Source organism: Carettochelys insculpta, chromosome 1 (genome assembly GCF_033958435.1).
Source record: "Carettochelys insculpta isolate YL-2023 chromosome 1, ASM3395843v1, whole genome shotgun sequence".
Classification (NCBI taxonomy): Eukaryota; Metazoa; Chordata; order Testudines; family Carettochelyidae; genus Carettochelys; species Carettochelys insculpta.
Genome location: NC_134137.1, coordinates 341515495 through 341539976, shown reverse-complemented (window position 1 = coordinate 341539976; position 24482 = coordinate 341515495). Strand labels below are relative to the sequence as shown.

At 46.3% G+C, this 24482-nt stretch overlaps 2 protein-coding genes across 13 annotated transcripts in view; both read right to left on the bottom strand.

Annotated features, from left to right (window-relative positions):
* Positions 1–11750, bottom strand: part of TTLL8 (tubulin tyrosine ligase like 8) — a 68773-nt gene extending 57023 nt beyond the window's left edge. For 3 of the 8 annotated variants that reach the window (XM_075015550.1, XM_075015607.1, XM_075015600.1), the window contains exons 1-4: positions 10746–10902; positions 8439–8563; positions 6288–6383; positions 1037–1128 (exon numbers count right to left, since the gene is read on the bottom strand). In XM_075015550.1, coding sequence (XP_074871651.1) covers positions 1037–1128; positions 6288–6383; positions 8439–8514 — 264 coding nt within the window. In that variant the 5' untranslated portion in view covers positions 8515–8563; positions 10746–10902. Of the gene's footprint in view, positions 1–1036; positions 1129–6287; positions 6384–8434; positions 8583–9784; positions 9964–10745 lie in introns of those variants that run through there. The other 5 variants (XM_075015562.1, XM_075015590.1, XM_075015570.1 and 2 more) reach the window with 5 other exon arrangements.
* Positions 11751–15487: 3737 nt separating this feature from the next.
* Positions 15488–24482, bottom strand: part of MLC1 (modulator of VRAC current 1) — a 49965-nt gene continuing 40970 nt past the window's right edge. For 4 of the 5 annotated variants that reach the window (XM_075015619.1, XM_075015644.1, XM_075015652.1 and 1 more), the window contains 4 exons: positions 20476–20532; positions 19303–19425; positions 18201–18368; positions 15488–15575 (listed from right to left, as the gene is read on the bottom strand). In XM_075015619.1, the coding sequence (XP_074871720.1) occupies positions 15501–15575; positions 18201–18368; positions 19303–19425; positions 20476–20532 (423 nt within the window). In that variant the 3' untranslated portion in view covers positions 15488–15500. The remainder of the gene's footprint in view (positions 15576–18200; positions 18369–19302; positions 19426–20475; positions 20533–24482) is intronic. The other variant, XM_075015627.1, reaches the window with a different exon arrangement.

Genomic DNA, 24482 nt, shown 5'->3' with positions numbered 1-24482 from the left:
ATGTTGCCAAAATATTATGATTCATCGTTTACAAGTTAGGTTTACATCAGCAAAATGCACTGCCTTTGAAGTCGCAAGCACTCCATTCAAAGAACAAGGGAGGAAACTAAAGATATATTCACTGAGGCAATCCTGCTTTTCCTTTAGTGTCTGGTTAACACAGTGGTAATAGATGTTACCCTATCACTTTGAGAAAGTCAGATTAACAAAGGTGAACTGCAATCTCACAGACTAAATTTGCCCAGATAGATAGATAAATAGATAAATCAGGCAATCACAATTTTATTTTGGTGTCTAAAGGTTTTATGTCTGTATCTGCTCTCTAGTTTGTTCCCCTCAGGCTGTAACCCCTCATAGAATTCAGCAGAATTCACTGGCAGTCAGTGGCTAACCAAATTCCAGTTCAAGAGAAGAGCGAATGTGCAGGTCAAATCGCTCCCATCCAGCACCCTCAGGATCTGACTGGTGCCAGATGAGAGAATATGCTGGACCACAGGAAACCAATATTGTCTCACAGCATTACCAACACTTTCACTGCTTACTGGACTCTTAGAAGACACTTAGTAGTAAATTACAGTTAAATAACAGCACAGAACACTGAGAGTCAGGACTAGTGGATGAAAACAAACTTTATAGGACCATAGAAAACTTGGCCACACACATGATAAGTGGTCGTTTGGCTAACTAAAATCATGCCAGATTATGGGTGTTGCCAGAGAAGAGAGTTCCAGATTAGAGAGGTTCAAACTGTATCGTAGTTCAACATGAGAAGGATGTGTGCTGACAGACTATGGGGAGGGGCAGCCTTTGTCAAGTGCTGTCTGCACCAGAGCCCTCTCTGTGCTAGGGAAAAGGTGTTTTTTAAAATACCAACACAGTTTTAAACAGCATTTAGCAGACATGGTTTAACGACTTTAAAACTCGATTTGCTCATTATGATCAACCAGTGGTTTGCCTCTAAGGAAAAGACCAATGTTAGAAAACAGTATAATAAATGGAAACACAAACCACAAAAATCTATTGTTAACACACATACCCTGATTGCCTTGTCAGCTAAAAATCTTGCCAGTTTGTATTTGTCCAATTTGGGGGAAAGGGGCAATTCTCCAGCAATATTCTGGTTTAGCTCTAAAAAAGAAAAGAAAGAAAAAAAGCTATCATGGAACAGGAACTGTAGCCAAACGAGCAATTAATACAAGGGAAGAAAGGACCATCTTTTGCAGTGCTCACTCATTTCTAGTAGTGCCCACAATGAGACACCATATAAACATATAAGTATATACCTAAAAGTTTACAAACTAAAGCCCTTCAGATGGCAATGTGGATCAACTTGCAGGATCAGAGCCAAAAAGGACTATGGGACTGGACCCCAAAGTTTCCTCAATGTACTTATTATATAAGGAATATTCCTCAGGATTCCTCATGGAGTTCTGTGAACACTAACATGCATGGCACATAAGATGCTTATGGACCTCAATCTCATTTACTACTAAAAGTATTCAATTGTTCTGCATTTCATTTTGAAGAAGTGGCATCCTTATTGGATTACTTATTATACAGCCAAATGCAGTTCATCATTTGGAGATTCTATTGAGATCAGTGGGACTACCCAGGAAAGTAAAATTATTTACATTATGGCCCAGTTTCACTGTCCTGATAATTTATTAATACAACATGACATTTGTAGAAAGTTTGCTCACATGGCCATTAACCCAGATCTATATCATGTAATACTAGCATTACAATGCCTAACTTCAGATACCTAGAAAATTCCTAAAACAATAATGTGATCCACAAAGCTTGAGTTAGACTACCCATATGCTACAGGGAAAAGGTAAGCACCTAAGAATGTGATCTGCAAAAAGCACGATGCTCAAAAATGAGCCATCTAAAGTAGCCAATGGAAGATGCTGAGGAGAGGAGTGTGTGCTACCCTAGCCTCCTCATGAAAGTCAGCATCTAACTCAGGGCTGCAGGGACGAGCCTACCTCTCCTCATGGTCCACAGGTGTCTTATGTGCCTAAGCTGTTTGTTGTGAGAATGAGTTAGGCTCCTACCTTACTGTAGCCAGACAGAACCACCCCCCCTTTTGCTCTACTCTATCTTGCCTTCCCTAGGTGCTTCAGAGCACGAAAGGGTTAAAAGGAATAGCCCAGCCCTGGAATGCCTGAGAGCGCAGATGGGCTTATCTTTGCCACGGTCTTTGAAGCTCAGGACTGCCTGTGAGAACCTGCATCAGACAGTTTAACTCAATTAAACCAAGGAAGAAGCCTACATGACCCAATGGGTATAAAAGAGGGGTCCGACAGACCCCCTATTTGAGCTCCAATCATCTTTCCTGCCGGACAGGAAGGTGGGGTGGTCTCCACAGGTCCCTGGGGATGCCCGACTCCTGGAGAAAAAGGAACAAAGGACTTCTTCCCAAGGGATTGAGAGGAAACTGGCCAAGCCACATTGGTAATGCAGGGGTAAGAATAAGACCTGCTAGGTATTTTACTTTTCATTTCTTTTTGAGAGCATTTAACAAGTAAAGATCTATGAACTAGAGTGCATGCTAGCTATTTGTAATCAAAGTATAAACCTTGTAACAATTGTAACCACAAGAGCTTAACTTGCTAGGTAAACAAATAAAGCAACATTGGCTATGTCTACACGTGAAGCCTACATCGAAGTAGCCTATTTCGATGTGGCGACATCGAAATAGGCTATTTCGATGAATAACGTCTACACGTCCTCCAGGGCTGGCAACGTCGATGTTCAACATCGACGTTGCGCAGCACCACATCGAAATAGGCGCTGCAAGGGAACGTCTACACGCCACAGTAGCACACATCGAAATAAGGGTGCCAGGCACAGCTGCAGACAGGGTCACAGGGCGGACTCAACAGCCAGCCACTCCCTTAAAGGGCCCCTCGCAGACACACTTGCACTAAACAGCACAAGATCCACAGAGCCGACAACGAGTTGCAGACCCTGTGCATGCAGCATGAATCCCCCGCTGCAGCAGCAGCAGCCAGAAGCCCTGGGCTAAAGGCTGCTGCACACAGTGACCATAGAGCCCCGCACGGGCTGGAGAGACAGCGTCTCTCAACCCCCCAGCTGATGGCTGTCATGGAGGACCCCACAATTTCGACGTTGCGGGACGCGGATCGTCTACACGGTCCCTACTTCGACGTTGAACGTCGAAGTAGGGCGCTATTCCGATCCCCTCATGAGGTTAGCGACTTCGACATCTCGCCGCCTAACGTCGAAGTTAATTTCAAAATAGCGCCCGACGCGTGTAGCCGCGACGGGTGCTATTTCGAAGTTAGTGCCGCTACTTCGAAGTAGCGTGCACGTGTAGACACAGCCATTGTAACAGTAAGAGCTTAACTTGTTAGATAAATAAACAAAGTAATTGATTAAGTGGTAACCTGACTCCTCCTGTTACTGTGCAAACTGAACACAAAACAAAGAACCCAGCCGCTTTTCAGCGGCTCTCAGCCTGGTCACTAGTGAGCTCTGCCCTGGCAGTTGACATCTCACATTAATACAAGGGCATAGTGGCATCTCACCTGACCATTGGCTAACACTTACCCCACTCAAAATGGACAGTGGTGATAGCGAAGCAGAGAGACAGAAACTCCTCTAACCTGCTGAATATGGCACCCACCTTAGAAGTAGGAGGGCTAATATTTAGTCCCCCTGCTCCAGTGACTTTTTAAGTATTTATCCAAAATGAAACAGCCTCAACAGGGGGGATTGAGAGCTCCATATCAGAATATCCACTTAGTAGTTAGAGCACTCTTCCAGGAGGTGGGAGACCACCCCCCACCTTCAAATCCTTGCTTCCACATCAAGCAGAAAGGGGAACTGAATCCCCCTCTCCCACACCCCATGTTAATGTTCTAACTCACGGGCTAAAAGTTATTAAGCAATAGTAGCACTTCCCACACTGGCCAGATTTTGAGTAGCATGTGAGCACTCCTATCAGATCAGACTCTGCAGGGAAGATAAGTGCTCTCTCTCTCTAGGTTGTGGCTTGCACTAGGAATTAAAACAGGGGTGGGCAATAAAAAAGTGACAGCCCACCAGGGACAAATATCTCCACTGCTACATTCATCAGTGCCTGCACAGGTACTGGGTGACTGCAGCTTTTGCTGGCTGCAGATCACTGGTTATGGCCAATGGGAACAGCAAAAAGTGGCACAGACCAGGACATCACTCCCACTACTCCTGTTGGCCATGAATGGCAATCTGCAGCCAATAAGATCTCTATGGTTGCTTGATATCTGTGGAGACACAGGTAAATATAGAAGTGGAGACCTGTCAGGGACTAACTCTGGCAGACCGGATCCAGAGCTCAGGCCAGTATTTGCCCAGCCATGGCTTAGTCAAAGACAGATTTCTGGGCACCTACAAGCAAGAGAGCAGCATGCATCTCCAAAGGCAGAAATGCAGGCATCTAGGAAAATTTTACCCTGACAGTTTAGGTATGGCATGGGTTAGATGGCGACCATCTGTGGGTTTTGTGGATCACAGTGGAGACTAATAATAGCAGTTGGGCACCGAAACCCCAGAATTAGGCACCTTACTACCCTTTGTGGATTTGCGTCATTGTCAAACAGTTTCAAGTGATAGGCAGACACTCATCTTTACCTAACTAAAAACCAATTCTGCAAACGCTTAAACATAGGTGTAACTTTAGTTATCTCACTAAAGTTACACATATGCACAAGTGTACACAGGAACAAGGGCCAGATTTAGCTTACTATTATAAATAAAACGCCAGCTATCTCAATTTGCCCCTTATCCACTATGCTGATCTTTTTTACAGCTGTTGTGGCAGAAGAGAGAGTAAAGAAGAGATCCAAAGGAGGAGATGGTAGTGGCCTTATGGATCAGTTTAGGAAAGGATTGTGCAAGAAGCTGACAGGTGAACAAAGCTCACATTGTTGGCAGAGTGGAAGAGGCTGGGGGTGATGTAATCCAAAAAAGGAGCAGACAAATACGGAGACAAGCTGCGAAGGGAATTTGAATTAGATACAAACGCATTGGGGAAATTAATGACGTTATTAAAAAAGGAAGAGGAGGATGTAGCCAAAGAGATGGGCAAGACAGGTGGCCTTAGGAGCAGTATTTTGAAGAGAATGGCAGTGGTGATGAGAGTATTAGGGAAGCGGGAGAGGAGGTAGTTATAATTGCTAGGGTGGTAGAAGATGAGGGCCCAAATGAGACTTTTAGCTTTCTGGAGAGAAGAAAAAGGATTTTAGAAATATTTGGCTGGAAGAAGCTTCAAGAGAAGCTGCTGTGGATAGCACCTTCCTCTCCACAGAAAAATATTACTATGGAGAAAGCAGAAGACTAAGAAGCTTTCTAATTAGCCCCATCATTACACCTCAGCAAAGGATCCTTTTTCCATCAGTTCCTGCAGAGAAGAGTAACTTCCTGTGAAAACTAATTTTTCATATGATGTCTAGCAAGAAAGTAAATTAAATACAAAACGACAGAAACAAACCTCCCACACCTTTGTTAAGTATAATGGAAAGTATGGTTATTAAGGTCAGACAACCAGAACTGAATCACGTTCACTGTTGTCCCCTTGCAGAGTGCTTTTGGGGTCATTTATCAGAGGGGTAGCCGTGTTAGTCTGGATCTGTAACAGCAATGAAGGCTCCTGTGGCACCTTATAGACTAACAGAAAAGTTTTGAGCATGAGCTTTCATGAGCACAGACTCACTTCATCAGATGCTGGGTTCACTGGCACACTACACAGGCCACCCACATACATCCAATCAATGGATTGAGACCTAATGGAAAATTACCTCCAATGAAACATTGCTAAGGAATGGTATCTAGAATTAAACAAGTTTCTACTGGATAGGATTCAATGCTATTAGCATATAAGGAATTTAGAAAATGCCTTGGCCTTTGAAAATAGCTTTATAATTATGGACCTTAACACCAGATCCGAAACCCAGTGATCTCTCTGGTTTTTGTGGGCTTTAGATCAGGCTTTAAGGAGAAGAAAGTACAGTATTTTCATATATATCCATTTATTTTAATGATCTTCTGCAAGTATTCACTCTTCATAAAACTTTCAGAAACCTGTAACGCTGTTCATACAGGTAGTTGTTGTTGCTAAAAATTGTAACATTTTCATTTATAAAACATAGCATAGTGTGAATTTAGTAGCAGCTAAAAATTTGCTTGCTGTACACAAGTAAATGATTATCCATACTAACTGTGTGTGAAAACAATTAAGTTAGAAACTATCAACATTAAGGTCTGACCAACCAAAGACTTACCAGGAAACAATCCCTGGTGGCAGCAAACTGGGGGAAAGCCTTTGTTCACACTGAGTTTTGGCATTTTCTGGGGAGGGAGGTTGATTCTTATCATTCCTATCACAGAGAACAGACAGTTTCCAAAATACAGAACTAGTGAAGTTATCTGATAGTGATAATATTAGATGTTCAAAGTGAACTAATAATAAAAACAGATATATCATCAGGAGCTAAGAAAGAAATAATTAAATGCTTCCACTCTGATACAAGCTTTCTAAGGAAAATGAAATGAAGCTGATACTAGAGAACCTTGATGGAATTAATTTCTTCTGATTCCAATTCCCCATTTCCATCAATGGGAGGAACTACTAAATTAATATCTGAGAGTTTATTTCATGGTGGGAAAATTAATTTTCTCTGTAGATCAGCAAACTATTTTAATTTAGGTACGTACATTACTTTCATAAGACATCACTAAAGAGTGACATATTCAAGATAGTTCTCAGGGACCTGATTCTGAAACGTGCAGCGACAAATTCAGTTATGGCAGAATTAAAGGTAGCTAATCCCTTATATTCTACAAGAAATGAGCAAAAAATGATGAGTTATGGAAGAAAGGAAAAATGGCTCACCAGCATGTTCCTTTTAATCCCAATCCTGCAGCAGTCCCTTCTTTGGGAATCCAAATGAGCAAACAGAGTGGGGTTGAAAGTAGACATAGAAGGTGGCTCTCCACCAGATTTTCCAATCAAAAATCCTATTGGCTAGTCTCAGTAAATTATTCCTTTGTACTACGGAATTCCTCACTCTGGTGGTATATTTCTGGAAACAGTCACAGTTGAAAGGGACTGTAATAATGTGGTTCCTGCAGGAGCCAAAATATGTGTTCCAGGGACTATTAACAAACCATGGCTGTGTCTACACGTGCCCCAAACTTCGAAATGGCCATGCAAATGGCCATTTCGAAGTTTACTAATGAAGCGCTGAAATGCATATTCAGCGCTTCATTAGCATGCGGGTGGCAGCCGCGCTTCGAAATTGACGCTCCTTGCTGCCGCGCGGCGCGTCCAGACGGGGCTCCTTTTCGAAAGGATGCTGCCTACTTCGAAGTCCCCTTATGAGCTCATGGGAATAAGGGGACTTCGAAGTAGGCAGCATCCTTTCGAAAAGGAGCCCCGTCTGGACGCGCCGTGCGGCAAGGAGCGTCAATTTCGAAGCGCGGCTGCCGCCCGCATGCTAATGAAGCGCTGAATATGCATTTCAGCGCTTCATTAGTAAACTTTGAAATGGCCATTTGCACGGCCATTTCGAAGTTTGGGGCACGTGTAGACGTAGCCCATAAGTGCAGAGCGGCAGTGCAGAGCCAAGGTGTGGCTAGCTCCTGTGCCAAATGCGTCCCTGAGATTTCCAAATGTCTTGAAAGATCTCAGAGTTTATGGGTAAACCTCCAATTTCTTCCACAGAAGGATAAACTCGGCCACATCCCCACTGCTCTAATGCCTCCATCTCCAATATCTCCAACTCCAAACTAGAAGAATTGCGTTATTACTCCAACTGTTGAAGATTTCAGAGTTTCCATCTACCCAGTCACAAATAACCAGGGGAGGGAAGAATGGGACCCTAATTGTATCATGTGACTGAAATCTGACTCAATGTCTGTTGCTCTGGGCTACTGATGGTTTGAAATCTCTATATACATATGTCCTTGCTTTAGGAACAACATCTACTATATCACTTTGTCAAATTTATTTTAAAAACTCAGTAGGATTCATAATACGTGGTAATGATCCAGTGAAACAAATCTGTAGTTTTAATTAGTCATGAAATTAAATCATTAACAATTCCAGCTATACATTTTATCTCCTAAAAGATATAATAAAGAGCTATTAAAGCTTGATCTTTAGAGACCACATAATCACCTCTGACTTTTTTTAAAAAAGCATAAATTGCCCCATAAGTCGACAGTCTACCTAGGCAATGAACATTGAAAAGACACTATGCAGTGCAATTCATCTCCAAACATACACTAGCTAGGAACATATATTCTCAGACTAAGGGCTCCTTTGTTGTTAAAAAAAAAAAAAGATTATGAACATGATTATATATTAACATCTTATAGCTGTTTTGTGACTTTAGCAAAAGTTTGATTAAAAATCATTTGCAAGTACAAACTGTTTTTTTCTTCTTTTCTTTCTTCATCACTTAAATCCAAGGGGAGTGGTCTTCTTTCTGCATGAATCTGATTCATGATGCTATATTAAGCTGAGTCATCATTACTTCACTCTTCAGCTATTTGCCTGTAAATTTAGGGAGAGACTATAATCTGATTTGTTGTAATATGCTTCTTGCTATATTTTTTCTCTCATTATTTTTCATTATTAAAGGGATAATACTAGCTTAAAAACCCTTCTTTTTGAAGATGCTTTACCTACTATAGTGATAATAAATGGCTATAGAAATTATGCCAAACCAAATGCATGCAAATCAATATGCAGTCCTCCTAAATGGCATGGAAGAAAGAATTTTGGGTGTACAAAAAAGTCAGGATTTCTGAAACAACCCAGGCAGAGTCCACAATGGTTTCCCAACAGAACCTGCGTCTCTTAGCGACTAAACCTGCATAGCTTGGGTCTGAACTTTACTATCTGCCTGAGAAGACCAGGAATTAAGAACATAAGAATGGCCATACTGGGTCAGACCAAAGGTCCATCCAGCCCAGTATCCCGTCTGCCGACAGTGGCCAATGCCAGGTGCCCCAGAGAAGGAGAACAGAAGACAATGATCAAGTGATTTATCTCCTGCCATCCATCTCCTGCCCTTGTACTGAAGACTAGGGCACCATACTTTACCCCTGGCTAATAGCCATTTATGGACCTAACCTGCAAAAATTTATCGAGCTTTTTCTAAACCCTAATAGAGTCCTGGCTTTCACAGCCTCCTCCGGCAAGGAGTTCCACAGGTTGACTGTGCGCTGTGTGAAGAAAAATTTCCTTGTATTAGTTTTGAACCTACTACCCATCAATTTCATTTGGTGTCCCCTAGTTCTTGTATTATGGGAAAAGGTAAATAATTTTTCTATATTCACTTTCTCCACACCATTCAGGATTTTATATACCTCTATCATATCGCCCCTCAATCGCCTCTTTTCCAGACTGAAAAGTCCCAGTCTCTCTAGCCTCTCCCCATATGGGACCCGTTCCAAACCCCTAATCATCTTAGTCGCCCTTTTCTGAACCTTTTCTAATGCCAATATATCTTTTTGAGGTGAAGAGACCACATCTGCACGCAGTACTCAAGATGTGGGCGTACCATAGTTTTATATAGGGGAAGTATGATACTTGAAGAGTGGACTAGATCTTCACATGATCCTAAACGTGAAGAACGTACACCATCAGTGAAGACATGTCACCCTCCTGCAGGGAGTTCCCAAGCAATACTGAACCAACAGAACACCTGGTTGAAAAGGAACTGTGGCTGCTCTGGTCAGCACTGCTGCCAGGGGTATTTAAAAATCCCACCTGAGATGCAGGGAGGCTCCTGTCCAGCTCCCTGCAGCTCCCAGAATCAGTGACATGTCCCTCTGGTTCCTAGCCACAGGGGCACCCAGGGAGGTAACATGCACTGTCCCCACACAGCTCCAAGTGCCAGCTCCGCAGCTCTCATTGGCTGGGAACTGTAGTCGATGGGAGCTGCTGGGGAAGCACCTGTAAACAAGAGCATTGCAGAGCTGCCTATCTGCCCCTGTACCTAAGAGCTGGAAGGACCATACTGGACACTTCCAGGAGCCACCTGAGCTAAGTGCCGCTTGGATCCCATGCCCCACCCTTCCCGCACCTCAGCATCCTACCCCTGCCGGAGCCCCCTTCCATACATAAACTCAAGGCTGGAGCTCACACGCCTTTCTACACCCCAGTCCTCTCACGCAGCCCACAGTCTCCATCTGTAGCTAACTCCCTCCTGAGCCCACATCCCCCACCCTTTCTGGGCCCAACTCTCATGTCCCCTCCCACACTCCAAACCCCTCAGGGCCCGCCCAGACCCATTTCTGTATCCCAAATCCCACCCCAGAGCCCGTACCCCTTCTGCAGGGCTTACCCTGTCGCACCCAGCCCAGGACCTTCTCCCACAGCCTGAACCCCTAATTTCTGCCCCCACCCCAAAGCCTGTAGACCCAGCACAGAACCCACGCACGTGCCCGACCCCAGCCCTCTCTCTCGCTCCAAACCCTCCTGCCCCCTCCCACCCCCCAAAGCCCACACCCCCGCCAGACACTGCACCCCAAGCAGGGCCCTGGCCCAGTGAAAGAGAGGGAGTAGGTGGGGGTGGCGAAGAGGCAGCGATAGAGCGGAGATGACCTCGCGGCAGGGGCGGGTGTTGGATTTGCCGCCGAGAGGAAGCTGCCACCCCCAGGCGGCCTGTTCGGCAGCCGGTTCTCCCTGGCTCAGGAGCGCTAAGGGGCAACCTGACCCCAGAAGTCACCTGCTGGGCCCGGCCAACCGGCCGCCACCTGAGCCTGTGGGAGCGGGTTTCCCGCCCTGGCGGCCCGCGCGGCCCGCTCCAGCGCGGCCATTGTGACCTGCGCCGCGCCGTGAGGCAGGGACAAGGGCAGGCGGTGCCGCCGCCCCCGGGCATGCGCTGTAGCTCCGCGACTCCACCCGTTTCTGAGGGCGTCAGCGGCCGGGACTGTCGGGTCCGGCTCTGCTGCCTGCTCCGAGTTGCGGTGGCGGCTGGCGAGCCCCGCTGCGACGTGCCCCGGGGCGGGTTCATTCCTGGGGGCGGACCATTAGCATGCACGTGGGGGCAGGAAGACCGATAGCCAAAGTCAGGAATGACACCCCCCGCCGTGGTTTGCTCGCTTGCGGCCTTTGAACCAGGCAACAGAACTGGCGAGGCGCAGCAAAACGTGCCACCAGCAGCGCGCCTCCGCCACAGCACCTGTGCGAGACCAACAGACCCCGATGAACTGAACCCGTAACCCGGGGAGCTAAAGCCTGGGGCGCTGCCACATAAGCCGCCGCTGTCGCTTCCTGCGCCTGTAGGGTTGGAGACGCCATATGTGGGGAGCGGGAAACAGCTGGGGCTTGGACTCACTAGCACCCCGGAAGAGCCAGAGGCGTCTGTGTCAGTGGGCGGATGACCGGCGCTCGTTAGCCCCTCTAAGGCAGATAACCTGCCACGCTGGGGTGGAAGAGGCAGTTCGATGTAGAGGAATCCATTCCCACCAGAGCCGGCCGCTCTTGCAGACTGCAAAGGCCATCTGGCCGCGCTGGCCCAGCTGCCTGCCCCGGCTTCCGTTTTGAAATAGTCCGATTTCCTAGCTCGGGATCCTGCAGTTGTGTGATGGAGATGAGCAAATTTAGAGCGCTGCAGCATTAATTGCCTCAACGCTGCTGGATTTACCAGGCGTGTGGGATAAATGCAGATGAACGGGTTCCCTGACGCGCCTTTGAAGTTGAATGGCAAATAAGTACATCAGAGGAACGCTGCTGCCTTCTGCAGCTCCACAGGGCATCAGAGGATGGCAGCCAGGAAAAGAGGTAGACACTGGCTGAGTGGAACAGACACAAATGGGGCACTGCCCACATGACCACCACACACACCCCACTGACTAATCTCCATGCCACGCCCTGCTGGGGAGGGGCTGGGAGCTGGGACATCCTCCCACTCCACCCAGAGCTGCCTCTTCTTTCACCACTTCCCCAATGCTCTGCCCCACTCACACTACACTCCTTCTCCCAAGACGTCTACCCCAAGCAGCAGCAGGGGACTAGTGAGTGGCCTGCCGTGGCCAATATCAGTTGCCCCCATACACATTCACCAGCAGTGCTGGGAAGCAGAGCTACTCACCCCCTGCCCACTCTACTTTACCAGTTCCTAGTCACATCACTCCTCTTCCTGCCACAAGGGGATGGTTTCACCTCTTCCCCTCCAGGGTCCCGCCCCAAACCACACAGCTAAGAGCCGTGTCACTTCGCTACCTGACATTACTGGTGACACAGGGACTTGCATCCTTGCTGCTGGCACCAGGTTCCTGGGGTCACCCTGGGCCCCCTGAAACCCCCACAAGTACAAGGCCCAGGCCAGTTGCCACAAACCAGTGGCAGCCGCTGGCCATTTGCCCACACCCCATGGGTTGTGGGGGGAGGGATGTGACCTTTTGTATTGCCTCTCCACACAGGTAGTATATACCTTGTGTGGTTGCAACCCACAAAACACATGGAGGGCTACTTATGCAACCCACAATGGTATATAGGTTGAGAAACAGTGATCTAAAGTGATGGTGAAATTTTAAACTGGGTTTCTTTATATTTTCAGATGTCTCCTGCTGTCATCTTGGTGTCTTAATTCAAATCCTAACCCAGACAATTTTACTTGGCTTACCGAAATTATCCCTGCTCTTTCAGATGAATGCAGTATTTTTTCACTTCTTGGTAAAGTGAAAGTGAATTATTTATTTTCTTTAGGTTTGTAGCATGCTGCTAGCCAGCTGGTAATTCTACTGGGTGAAATGACCTGTTTGGGAAGTCTTTGGGGGCCACTGGTGAAAAATCCATTGGTGAAACGTATGAACTTATGCCATTGTCATATCATTGGTTGTCCCATACCATTCCTGAAAGTCAAAAGTTAACCCTGATGAAGCAAAGTAAAAGACTAAATCAAGAGATTCTCTACATGGCTGTATTACTGTTTGGTGTAAAACACCTCCGTTTTTCAAATTAATGCTGATGTCAATGGAAGCTGAAGGCTTTTGGCATCTTACAGGCTTGGGCTATATAAAAGAATTAACCCCGCAAGAGGACAAGTTCTTCTCTTTTTATTTCTTTTTCGCTCAAGCCCAGGGGCAAAATAATAGTCTGTTTCTTCATGTGTGATGTGTTAAAACTAGGGCGACTATATCTCCCTGTCCCAAATACAGCACAGGGAGATATGGGGGGAGGGGCAGCTCCTCCTGGCTGTACCAAGCCCTGTGGACCTTGTGCCCCCATCTCCCCCAGCCCTGGGGAACCAGCAGCTGCTGGCACTCCCTGCCTGGAGCCCCGGGAAAGCAGCAGCTGTGGGCACTTTCGGCCCAGAGCCCCAGGGAAGTGGCGGCTGTGGGCATGCCTGCCCCCACCCCTAGCCCCTGAGGGCCTAAACATGGGACAATTTGTCCCTTTTAAAAAGTAACTCAGGATGACTTTTTGGCTTTCCAAATACGGGACCATCCCACCCAATGCAAGACAGTTGGTCACCCTAGTTAAAAGGCCTTGTCAATCATAAGTTTGACAAAAAGACAGCTTATTTGAGATAAGGATAAAGGAAAGAGAAAACCAGTTAAAATGAGCTCAAGATACTTTACACACCATCCTCACCGGACATTACCAACACAATGGTACATGTAAATAAGTTAAACAAAATACCTAAAGCCTGATAGGATGACTATTTTCAGCTTATTGGTTCCCATTCAATCTATGAAGTTTAAAAGTTGTTCCAATGGTCTTGGCTTTATTTTTGTAAAGATGACATTTGTTTCTGCCCCTGTGAGCCCAAACAAAACCATCCTTGTTTCTGCTTGAACATCAATTGGGAGTGAACTTTTGCCAAGTACTAAAGATAAAACATAGGAAAGATCAGAGTTTCCTGCGGCCTCTCTTGAAAGAGCACACATCTCTAGACATGGGAAGCTTTTGGTGAACGACAGATGGGTCAAACTTTGAATGGTAACATCTAAGACAGGAATCAGTAGCTTTCAATATTGGTCCAGAAGTCTCTGGAATCTTCTGGTGAAGGGTAGATTAGCTGACCATATATCTAAAATCTTAGGGGGATTGAGAGGGTATTTTTTCAATCAGTTGCATAAATGCTTCCTGAAAACTGCAAGAGCTGTTGTCATATATTTAAAGTAAAAACACATGAATCTCCCCAAAAACAGAAAAGAAAAAGTCCCGGTGTAGCTGCAGATCTCCACCCCCCGAAAGCTTATGCTCCAAAATATCTGTTAGTCTACAAGGTGCCACAGGACTTCTTGTTGTTCTCAAAGATACAGACTAACACAGCTACCTCTCTGATACTCACCCCCCATTGTATGTATTGTGGCCCTCAGTTTATTCCTTTCTTCTCAAAAGTCTTGGGAAGAAAGATATGCCTTGAAGTGTGCCCTTAACAGAAAATTATTTGGGCTATTTTAGACTAAAGGAATGAATGAATTCCAAAGTTAAGGGCCCATCAGTGAAAATATCCTGTTAGGAGAGAAAATACTTCAAACCAAAGGGTCTCTGGTTGTCATGGAAATGTTTATGCTGTCACAAATCCACCTGGCTTTGAAATAACTGCATGATGAAGTAGGAGGAATAGATAGAAAGAAATGCCTCATTTAAACATGATTTATTTTGTAATTATGAAAGGATGTTCGCAAAATAAAATATCAAAATGGGAAAAATCACTTTTAAGAAGGCTACATTTTCATATGTGAAAGATCAAACAGGTTCTAGAGAAAGAAGGCATTCAGCCTAGCAGTCATCACACTTTTTTTTTTCAGTCCGATTAAGTTACAGGATGAGTAAGTAGATCTGTAGATTCTGTGCCAAACACTAAGTGTTTCATGACTTTTCAAGGCTGATATAAATTAAGAAGGGCTGATACTCCTTTTTCGCAGTCCATAAATTTATGACAGAAAAATATTTTAAAGAACTGTAGCTTTTCATGTATCTAAATGGGACTTCAAGCCACATGTAGACTCCTGGTGATAAAGACCTTTATTTTATACAAAAGTAATGAGATGCAAAACACCTTTACAACTCCTACAAAAGTGAAGTATAAGCAAAAATATCAATTATGACCTGTACTCATAACTTTACAAAAGCATATATCAGTTACATCGACTGCATAATTGCAGTTATATTAGTCTCTTGCAAACAAATGAGCCCTACTGTGCATTGCCGTATTTATTTATTTTAAAAACTTGTATTTCCATAACTCCTACATAACTTATTACCTTGCTTCCAAATGTATCTTTTAAAGGAACAGAACACTAAACATTTAGAAACTATCAGCAACCTAACATTAAATAATATCGTTATAGACTCGCCTATATACTTAAAAGTTATTAGAAAGATACGGTATTTATCTTTAAAATAAATGTTGCTATTTCTTGGTCCCTACAGCTGGAGTTATAGCACTACAAACTGCTACAGTTAAGAAACCTTAAATCGAACAGCTATTTTACTGTATTATAGTCTACTTGCAGAATCCACCTTACTGTGCCATCTGCACCACAACAGCTTTCCAGGCTTTGTCTTTGTCAAAATCCTTTATAGTATTATTGGAAACCTAGAGGCAAAGAGGTTTCAAACCATGTTAAACTTTAGTTAATGAGAAAAGCAAATACATTTGCAAGAGAACACAGAAATATGTATGTAGGCTGATTTATTAAAGCAAGCCATAAAATGTTTTCTATTTTCCATTTATTTATTGACTTTTATCCTAAAGAATCCTAAAACAATTAAGAAATCATAAACCTACACCATCACTGAAAAAAAGCCACCCTAGGGTCCAAGGCATCAACCCACTGATACACAGCTGTAGTGGTGCTATAGCCCACTTCAACAAGAAGAGGGTTACAATCAACCCAGAGATTTGTGCAATCATTAGGGTGACCATATCTCCCAAGGCCACGTATGGGACAGGGAGGCTCCCCCTCTCCCTCACTGAGCCTCAGCACAGCAGCTGGGATGGATCAGCGCTCCCCCTGCCCCAAGTCTCGGCACAGTGGCTGGGAGGGAGCAACCATGGCACTCCCCGCTTCTTCCCCAAGCCTCAGGGCAGCAGCTGGAAGGGACGAGCCATGGCGCTCCCCCTGCCTTCCCCGAGCCTCAGCACAGCAGCCAGGATGGAGCAGTCGCAGTGCTCTCCCCACTTCCCTAAGCCTCAGGGAAAAGGAAAGTAGCTAACCTCCTGGCTTCCTCTCTTGTGAAGAGCATGTACTGGCATACAGTATGTGCTCTCCTGCAGGCAGCTGCCTGCATGGCAAATACGGGACAATTAGTCCCTTTTATAAAATAAGTCGGGATGCCTTTTCAGTGTCCCAAATAGAGGGCCATTCTGCTGAAAACGGGACAGATGGTCACCTTAGTAATCATGGTCAGTCACGGTGGGAATCAGTCAGGCTATCAGGGCCAGGCTGGGCCTTATAAAAGGTTGCAGGACTGAGAAGAGCTCACTCTTGCTCTGGCCAGGAAGGATGTAGGAGCATCTGGAGAAAGCAGTGCACCAACAATACAGAGGAGCTGGAGAGAGGCTTCAGCCTGTTATCTCCCAAGCTGTGGCCTTGATACAAGGGCTGAGAAGGTATAAGGGTTACAGGGAAGTGGCCCAGGGAGCATGAGCAGTTAAATGGGAGTGGAGGAGGACAGGACAAGGCTGCTGCCAGAGAGTCCCTGGGTCAGGACCTAGAGTAGTGGTCAGTCCTGGGTTCCTCTCTACTCCTTGCACAGCACCTAGCCTCTACAGAGCATCCTATACACACTGTGGCTTGCCTCTGAGTTCAGGAGCTACATATTGGGGCTGCAGTTGACCACTCAGACAAGTTCCAGAACTAAGGACTGCTGATATACCTCCAGAAGTTGGGGAAAACAGATTGGTGTGCACTGCGCCTTCTCCAATAAGTTGACCAGATCTTTTCAATAGGAGGCAGAGCCACAGAACAGGATAGGAGGAGGCAGATGGGTGGACATTAAGACCCAGTGGTGCCCCACATCTTTGGGTGATCTATGCATATTTTGCATAAGAGTAAAGATGACTCTATTGACCCATTGAATTACACTCACCATGCACATTTATTTGTTCTCCAAAATCCCTGTATGGTCCATCTATACTAAGTTTGTATTAGCACCAAATTCTCATAAATACATTGGTTCACTCTAAATTCTACTACATCCCAATACATTTCCATTTTGTTTCTGAATAGGAACAGATACCAAAAGGAAATTTATCTTTTTTCTTTTTGTTTAGTGCATTTGCTTGTGAAAGGTGCCAAACTGACAAAACTGAAGATTACTGTATTAATAAAGGACTAGCAAATGCAGTTCAAGACTGTTTAACATTCTCAATCATGACCTTGAGCGAAGAGAGTATAGATTTAATTACAAACTGATCTGATCCTTCGCTTCTCTGCTGATGCTTCTAATGAAGATGCCAAGAGATGCAGGTGGCTGAGGTTTGGGTTACTTTTGATTGGTACGCTTGCCTGCTAAGAACCTATCCAGAGTAGCAGGGGATTATCCATCACTGACAATTTTTTAAACAAGGTTGGATGCTTTTCTAAAAGATATTCTCTAGTTCAACCACAGCTATCAGACTTGGAGCAGAAATTAATTCAGGGAAGTCCTATGGCCTAGGATCAGGTTAGATGATCACAAAGGTCTTTTCTGGTCTTAAAATCTATGAGGGTCACACAGGAAATCTATGACCTAGTCAGGAATAGATTCCAAATCCTGATCTTAGTCATGCACATCAATCGCAAGACCTGTCTTTTTCTCAAGAAGTTTACCTTATCCACAGAAGAAAAGGACAAGGCTGATGGCTAAAAATAATTAGCATTTTACTTATAAACTGAATAGGTCATTCTGTAAGTAACTGAGACAATACACACAAAACCCAGCAAATCATTTTTATAGTCGTCTTCACGAGTGTTACCATACTTTAAGGGCTCCATGTCTCTTTACCAGTCCATTATCTCAGTCAACAAAAAAATACCATTACCTTACTGAATATCATAATTTAACCAAGAAAACAATCCATTCAGTGTGAAAGTCAGTCTTGGCATGAATAAATACATCCCTTACATTTTAGAGGGCAATGTCAGGTCATAATTGGGAACAAATTATTCATGTAGTACAGAAAACCATTCACAAACTATAGGTATTATAAAATTACAATCAGCTGTTAGACACTTACCTCAATTGTTGTGTATTCCTGTCTATTAATTTGTGGCATTGCCCAAGATGAATCATGCAACTTCATTTTTGCCTTGTAACTTACACACTGGATGACAGTGCCAATGGTAAGTAATGCCTGAATTAACAGCATCAGCATCAGAAGTAACAGAAGAATATCATAAGATTGCTAAAAATAAAAATGTATGTAAGTGGTTTAGGTGTTTGTCATACTTGCCTTTTCTACCCTGTCTTACTTCAGATTTTCTGGATTTCTCCCACTTTTTATATGTCTCAGTATGACACTTCATTTTTTTTCTCTAACTGATCAAACAATTCATTGTTTTGGAAAACTAAACTGCATTGAAAAAGCCTTGAACACAGATGAAATTTGTTAGCTTTAGTTTACAGTGATTTGTAGATCATTCCCTGTCTATTCACGTATCTTTGACTACCTGGGTGTGAAGCCCTCAGAAAACTTCAGTTGGTGCAGAATGTGGTAGCACATTTCCACAGGAACACAGGCTATTTGTGTCTGAAAACTCTTTTAACGATTTTCACCAAACCAAGCTTTGAATGAGCCCAAGTGTTTACAGGTGAAGATCCTAGGAAATGTTTTGAAAGAAATTATTCTTCGTGTAAGTAAAGGCCTGTGTGGATACAAAACTGGTATCCACAGCCACATCTGCAAAAATGATCCACAGATATCCATGTCTACATCCACAGATGGAGATACCCACAGATATCCATGGATCTGAAGGGCTCTGCATGTAAGGTTTAGAACTTTGAAGTTTGTTTGCCATGATTTTCTTAACATTTGCTGAGCTGTTGTGAAAAAGTTCTATAGAATTTAAATAAAAAATAATTACCTTGTTATAGATTATTTTGAGCCATTCTATAGTATTTAATGGAGAACTATAATCTTGTTCTAATATTCTGTAAGATGGTTTAAAATAGCTACAGGACAGACAGTTTTAGGCAGTTATATATGCATTTAGAGTAATTTCCAAAACATTTTATTCATTCTCCATAGTGTAGCACTCATTCTATATTCTTACAATACAGAAGTCAGAATAATCTTTATTTACTCCCTCTGAATTGCTAACTGGTGGATGCTTACTTACTGTAACTGCTGGTGGATAATTTTTAAAGATGTCAACAACTCGCATGATACTGAAAGATAAGTATCCAGAAGCTGTGAACAACAATGGAGAAGTGACACTGCTTATGGCAATCAGCACCTCAACCTAGTAAAACAAAATATTAAATGTTAAGCTGTTAAACTTGTGTTAAATAATAAGAGCAAACAGCAGTGATTCTTGATCCCACTTCTGCATATATGTGTAGCAAGTGTAATGGGTATGTGTGATAAAAATTTACAGAACAGGTCCAATTTGCAGCCCCTCCATGCTCAGATCTCTCCTCTAAATATGTACAGATGCAGGGAATCACATACATTATTATTCATTATGGAGGCTAAATGTTACTAACTAAATACTCCATTGCTTTGCAGTACATTTAAACTATTTCCATTCAAAATTTGAGAGTTATTGTTTTGCTTTGTTTTGTATATGTCTTCCAAGGGCAGGCAGAAGGAGCAAAACTGGATTAGGAGGGCTAGCATGAAAGGCACACTATATAAAAAAATACACGAAACAGGGAGAATTACAGTCAAACATATACCTGCTAAATAATTCAACCAACAGATTGTGGTAGTTCAGACAAGTTTCCTGATGTCAATAACAGACTGATTTTCATTCAAAGATAGTTTTGTAGGATCAAATTCTATTGCAATTACTGCCATAGTTCACTGCTATCTTAAGTGTGGCTGCTTGAGTTTACGGAGAACAAATTTTGGACTCCCTGTCAGTCGATGAGGCAGATCCATTTTGTATCATTGTTGACTCTCCTCATCACCTTTATAGTAATTAATGTCCACAACTTCCCCTGAAATATCCAGTACAAATGAACATTTGAATCAATTAAAATATTTTGGTTAATGCACTAATGGTAACATTATGGTATATAGCAGGAGGAAAACTGACTGAGCTTGTTTTCAGTACAATGAACTTTATAAGTACAGAGACAGGCACACCATTGACCAAGTGGTCTCCTTTCTAACAATATTTATTGAGTTTTCCAAGGAATAACCTGTCATCTATTTTTGTTCTATTTAGTGTATAAGGTTTTATGATCATTTTAAAGTGGACAAATATTAGCTGTGCAATTATGCTCAAAGAACTTTATCAACAATAGTCCATTATAACAAAATATCTGAACATTATACATATACTTACCAAGCATTTACTTGGATATTCAGCAGCTACATGACTTGCAATAGCACTTGGAAAGCACTGAAAAGGACACCAAGACATAAGAAAATATTAAGAACTAGACCCTCAGGTGGTGTGAATTACCACAGCTTCGTTGACTGCTGTGGAGTTACACTGATTGACACTATCTAAGAATCAGGTTCTCAGTTTTCTCCAAATAAAGTGAAACCATGTATAATTTTTATAACACTGTTCAGGCAGTACTTATAGTACTAATTCAATGGGGAGAAAAATTACCTTCAAAACTCTATTGGCACTAATGGAGTATTTTGTACTACTAAATCTACATATATCAAAATGAGATTATTACCCCCCCACACATGCTAAATCAGTAGGTCTTCCATGTGCTAATATTCTATTGAACTTGAGTTTAACACACAAAGGCTACGTCTACACGTGCCCCAAACTTCGAAATGGCCACGCAAATGGCCATTTCGAAGTTTACTAATGAAGCGCTGAAATGCATATTCAGCACTTCATTAGCATGCGGGTGGCAGCGGCGCTTTGAAATTGACACTCCTTGCTGCCGCGCGGCGCGTCCAGATGGGGCTCCTTTTCTAAAGGACCCCGCCTACTTCGAAGTCCCCTTATTCCCGTGAGAGCTATGTCCACACGTGAAGCCTACATCAAAGTAGGCTATTTCGATGAATAACGTCTACACATCCTCCAGGGCTGGCAACGTCAATGTTCAACATCGACGTTGCACAGCACCACATCGAAATAGGCGCAGCGAGGGAAAGTCTACACGCCAAAGTAGCACACATCGAAATAAGGGTGCCAGGCACAGCTGCAGACAGGGTCACAGGGCGGACTAGCACTTCCGGGGCAACAGCTAGCCGCTCCCTTAAAGGGCCCCTCCCAGACACACTCAGCCTGCACAGCACACGGTTTGCAGAGCCATAGGCACGCACACCTCGGGCGACGCAGTCATTGACCCCCAGCAGCAGCAGCAGCAGCAGCCAGAGGTCCACCCAGCTGCCCCTGCAGGAGCAGTGCTCGCCCTGCTCCGTGCCATGCAGGAGGCAGCTGAGCACCTCCTTGCCACAGAGGTGGAGATGCCCGCAGGGGAGGAGGATGCAACCCCCAACCCTGCAGCACCCCGACCCCCCCGCCGCCTCATACTCCACCGGCTGTGGAGCTACTCCACCAGCACCGACTGGTGGGAGCGGCTGGTGCTTGGGGAGTGGGACGACGACCGCTGGCTCAGGAACTTTCGCATGAGCCGGCAGACATTTCTGGAGCTATGCCAGTGGCTCACCCCTGCACTCAGGCACCAGGACACCGCCATGCGGTGTGCCCTCCCTGTGGAGAAACGGGTCGGCATCGCTGTCTGGAAACTGGCCACTCCAGACAGCTACCGATCCGTGGGACAGCAGTTTGGCGTTGGCAAGGCCACCATCAGGGCTGTCCTCATGGAGGTAAGAGGACCCACGGGGGGAGGGGGGGAGGCAGCCCTGGCAGGGCAGGGCATGGGAGGGGAGGGGGGCCCTGGCAGGGGAGGGCCACACACACCCTGCACACCCCTCATTGGTGCTCTCCCGTGTGCTTCCCCTGCAGGTCGTCCGCGCCATCAACGCCACGCTCCTCCACAGGCTCGTGAGGCTGGGGGACCCACATGCCACCATTGCGGGCTTTGCCACCCTGGGCTTCCCCAATTGCTTCGGGGCTCTGGATGGGACTCACATCTCCATCCGCGCCCCGGAGCACAGTGGAGGACGGTACATCAACCGGAAGGGCTACCACTCAGTGGTCCTCCAGGCCTTGGTGGACAGCTGGGGCCGTTTCCAGGACATTTATGTGGGCTGGCCTGGCAGCACCCACGATGCCCAGGTTTTCCGGAACTCGGGCCTGTGCTGCCGGCTGGAGGCAGGGACCTACATCCCCCAGCGGGAGATCCCTGTGGGGGACACCACCATGCCCCTCTGCGTCATCGCAGATGCGGCATACCCCCCTGGCCCTGGCTCATGCACCCGTACACGGGCCATCTGTCTGCCAGCCAGGAGTGCTTCAACCAGCGCTTGAACCACGCGCGCCAGGTGGTGGAGCGCTCATTTGGCCGCCTCAAAGGGCGCTGGAGATGTCTCCTCACCCGCCTGGATGCGGGCCCCACCAACATCCCCCAGATTGTGGGTGCCTGCTGCGCCCTACACAATCTGGTGGAGAGCAAGGGGGAGGCCTTCTTTCAGGGCTGGGCTGTGGAGGCCAGCAGGGCCGATGTGCAGCCACCTGCTGCCCCCAGTCGCCAGGTGGACCCGAAGGGACCCGGGTCCGGGAGGCCGTGCGGGCCCACTTCGATGAGGCCGCGGGGTGAATGCTGCCGGGCCCCCCACTGCCCCCCACATCTTCCACAACACTCCCTGCCCCTACGCCCACACCACGGAGCACCCAACAGCACACCCCCCCTGCACTTTTCCTGGACAAATAAAAGCAGACACTTGTTTGTGAAATCAAACTTGTTTACTTTGAACTCTGTTCTAACTAATACTAACTATATATAGGAACTTCTAACTAACTTAAATATGAAATGTGTATGTATAGATTAACAAAAAAAAACAGGGATAACAAGGAAGGGGAGAACTATTTACATGGGGGGGGAAGGATCAGACTGTGCAAACGGGGGGTCACAAATAAATAAATACACACTATATACAAGGCCGAACAACAAAACAGTGGGGGGAATATACACGGGGGGGGGGGGCCACGTCCTGGGCCCCACACCCCTATAGTCCAGCACTGGGGGTGGGCGGCCGGGAGCCCTGCCTCGGCCACAGCCCTGTCCAGGGCTGGCTGGGGGCCGGGCGGACCGGTAGATACGGCCGGCAAGTGTCAGCTGGCCCCAGGTCTCCCTCAGCGGAACGGCCCTCGGTGGCGGGTGGCAGGGTGACGGCGGACGGCGCGGCAATGACAGGAGCAGCGGGTGGCGCGGCGGGTGGAGCACTCAGGGCGGGCGCAGCAGCGGCCGGCACAGCATGGGGGGCCAGGTAATCCACTATGCGGTTAAAGGTCTCCATGTAGGCCCCCCATGCCTCTTGGCGCCAGGCCAGTGCCCGCTCCTGGAGGTGGAGGCAGCGTTGCTCCACCCGCAGCCGCTGCTCCACGACCTCCACCTGCCGGCGGTGGAGGGCCAGCAGCTGGGGGTCCATCACCGGCGGCTGCTGCTGGGTCCGCCATCTTGCCCGCCGTGGGGCCAGTTGGTCCTCCGCCGAGGGGCTGGCCTGGAGTGATGGTCCCGGAGGGGATTCCGGGACCACTGATGCCTCGCCGGCGCTCTCCGGTCCTTCCGATGGTGCAGCTGCGGAACACGGGGGGGGGGAAGAAGAGTGGAGACAGGCGTTAGTGTGGGCCCCAAGCTGTGGCCCTTGTCCCCCCACCCCTGTGCTGCAGGTTCCCCATCCCCGTCCCTGAGAGATGCTGCTGTGATGGGGTTCAAGGGTCCCCCTGCACTCCACCCCATCCCCTGGCGGGAGTGACTCTCACTTCACTCAGCAAGGTCTGACAGGAGAAGTTTCTTAGGCAACAGATGCCCAGTTTCTCCCAGAAGTGACAGTACAGCAGTCAGAGACCGTCCTTCCAACCCGTCCTGGGGAGAAGACCCCGAGGGGTGCCCCTCTGGGGTGTAGCTTTCCCCCTCCTCAGGCTGGCTGCCTTCCAGCTCTCCCTTCCCCTAGCCTCTAACTGCGGCCCCGATTCGAACCCAGCTCGGCTCCTCCCTCCTCTTTGTTCAGGGCAGAGGTGTAACCTGCCAGTTGTAGCCCCAGGATCATCCTTTGTCCCTGGGAGCTATTCAGCTTGTTGCTCATATCTAGCCTGAGTCTCGAATTTGCACTCCCCCCACTCCATCACATGCTGCTGCTGCTGCTGCTGCTGCTGCTGCTGCTGCTGCTGCTGCTGCTGGGTGTCCCACCCCCTCCTCCCGGGGGACCCTAGAGGTTCCGCTCCCCCCTGCCCCGGGGATGGGGCATGGCACTGTC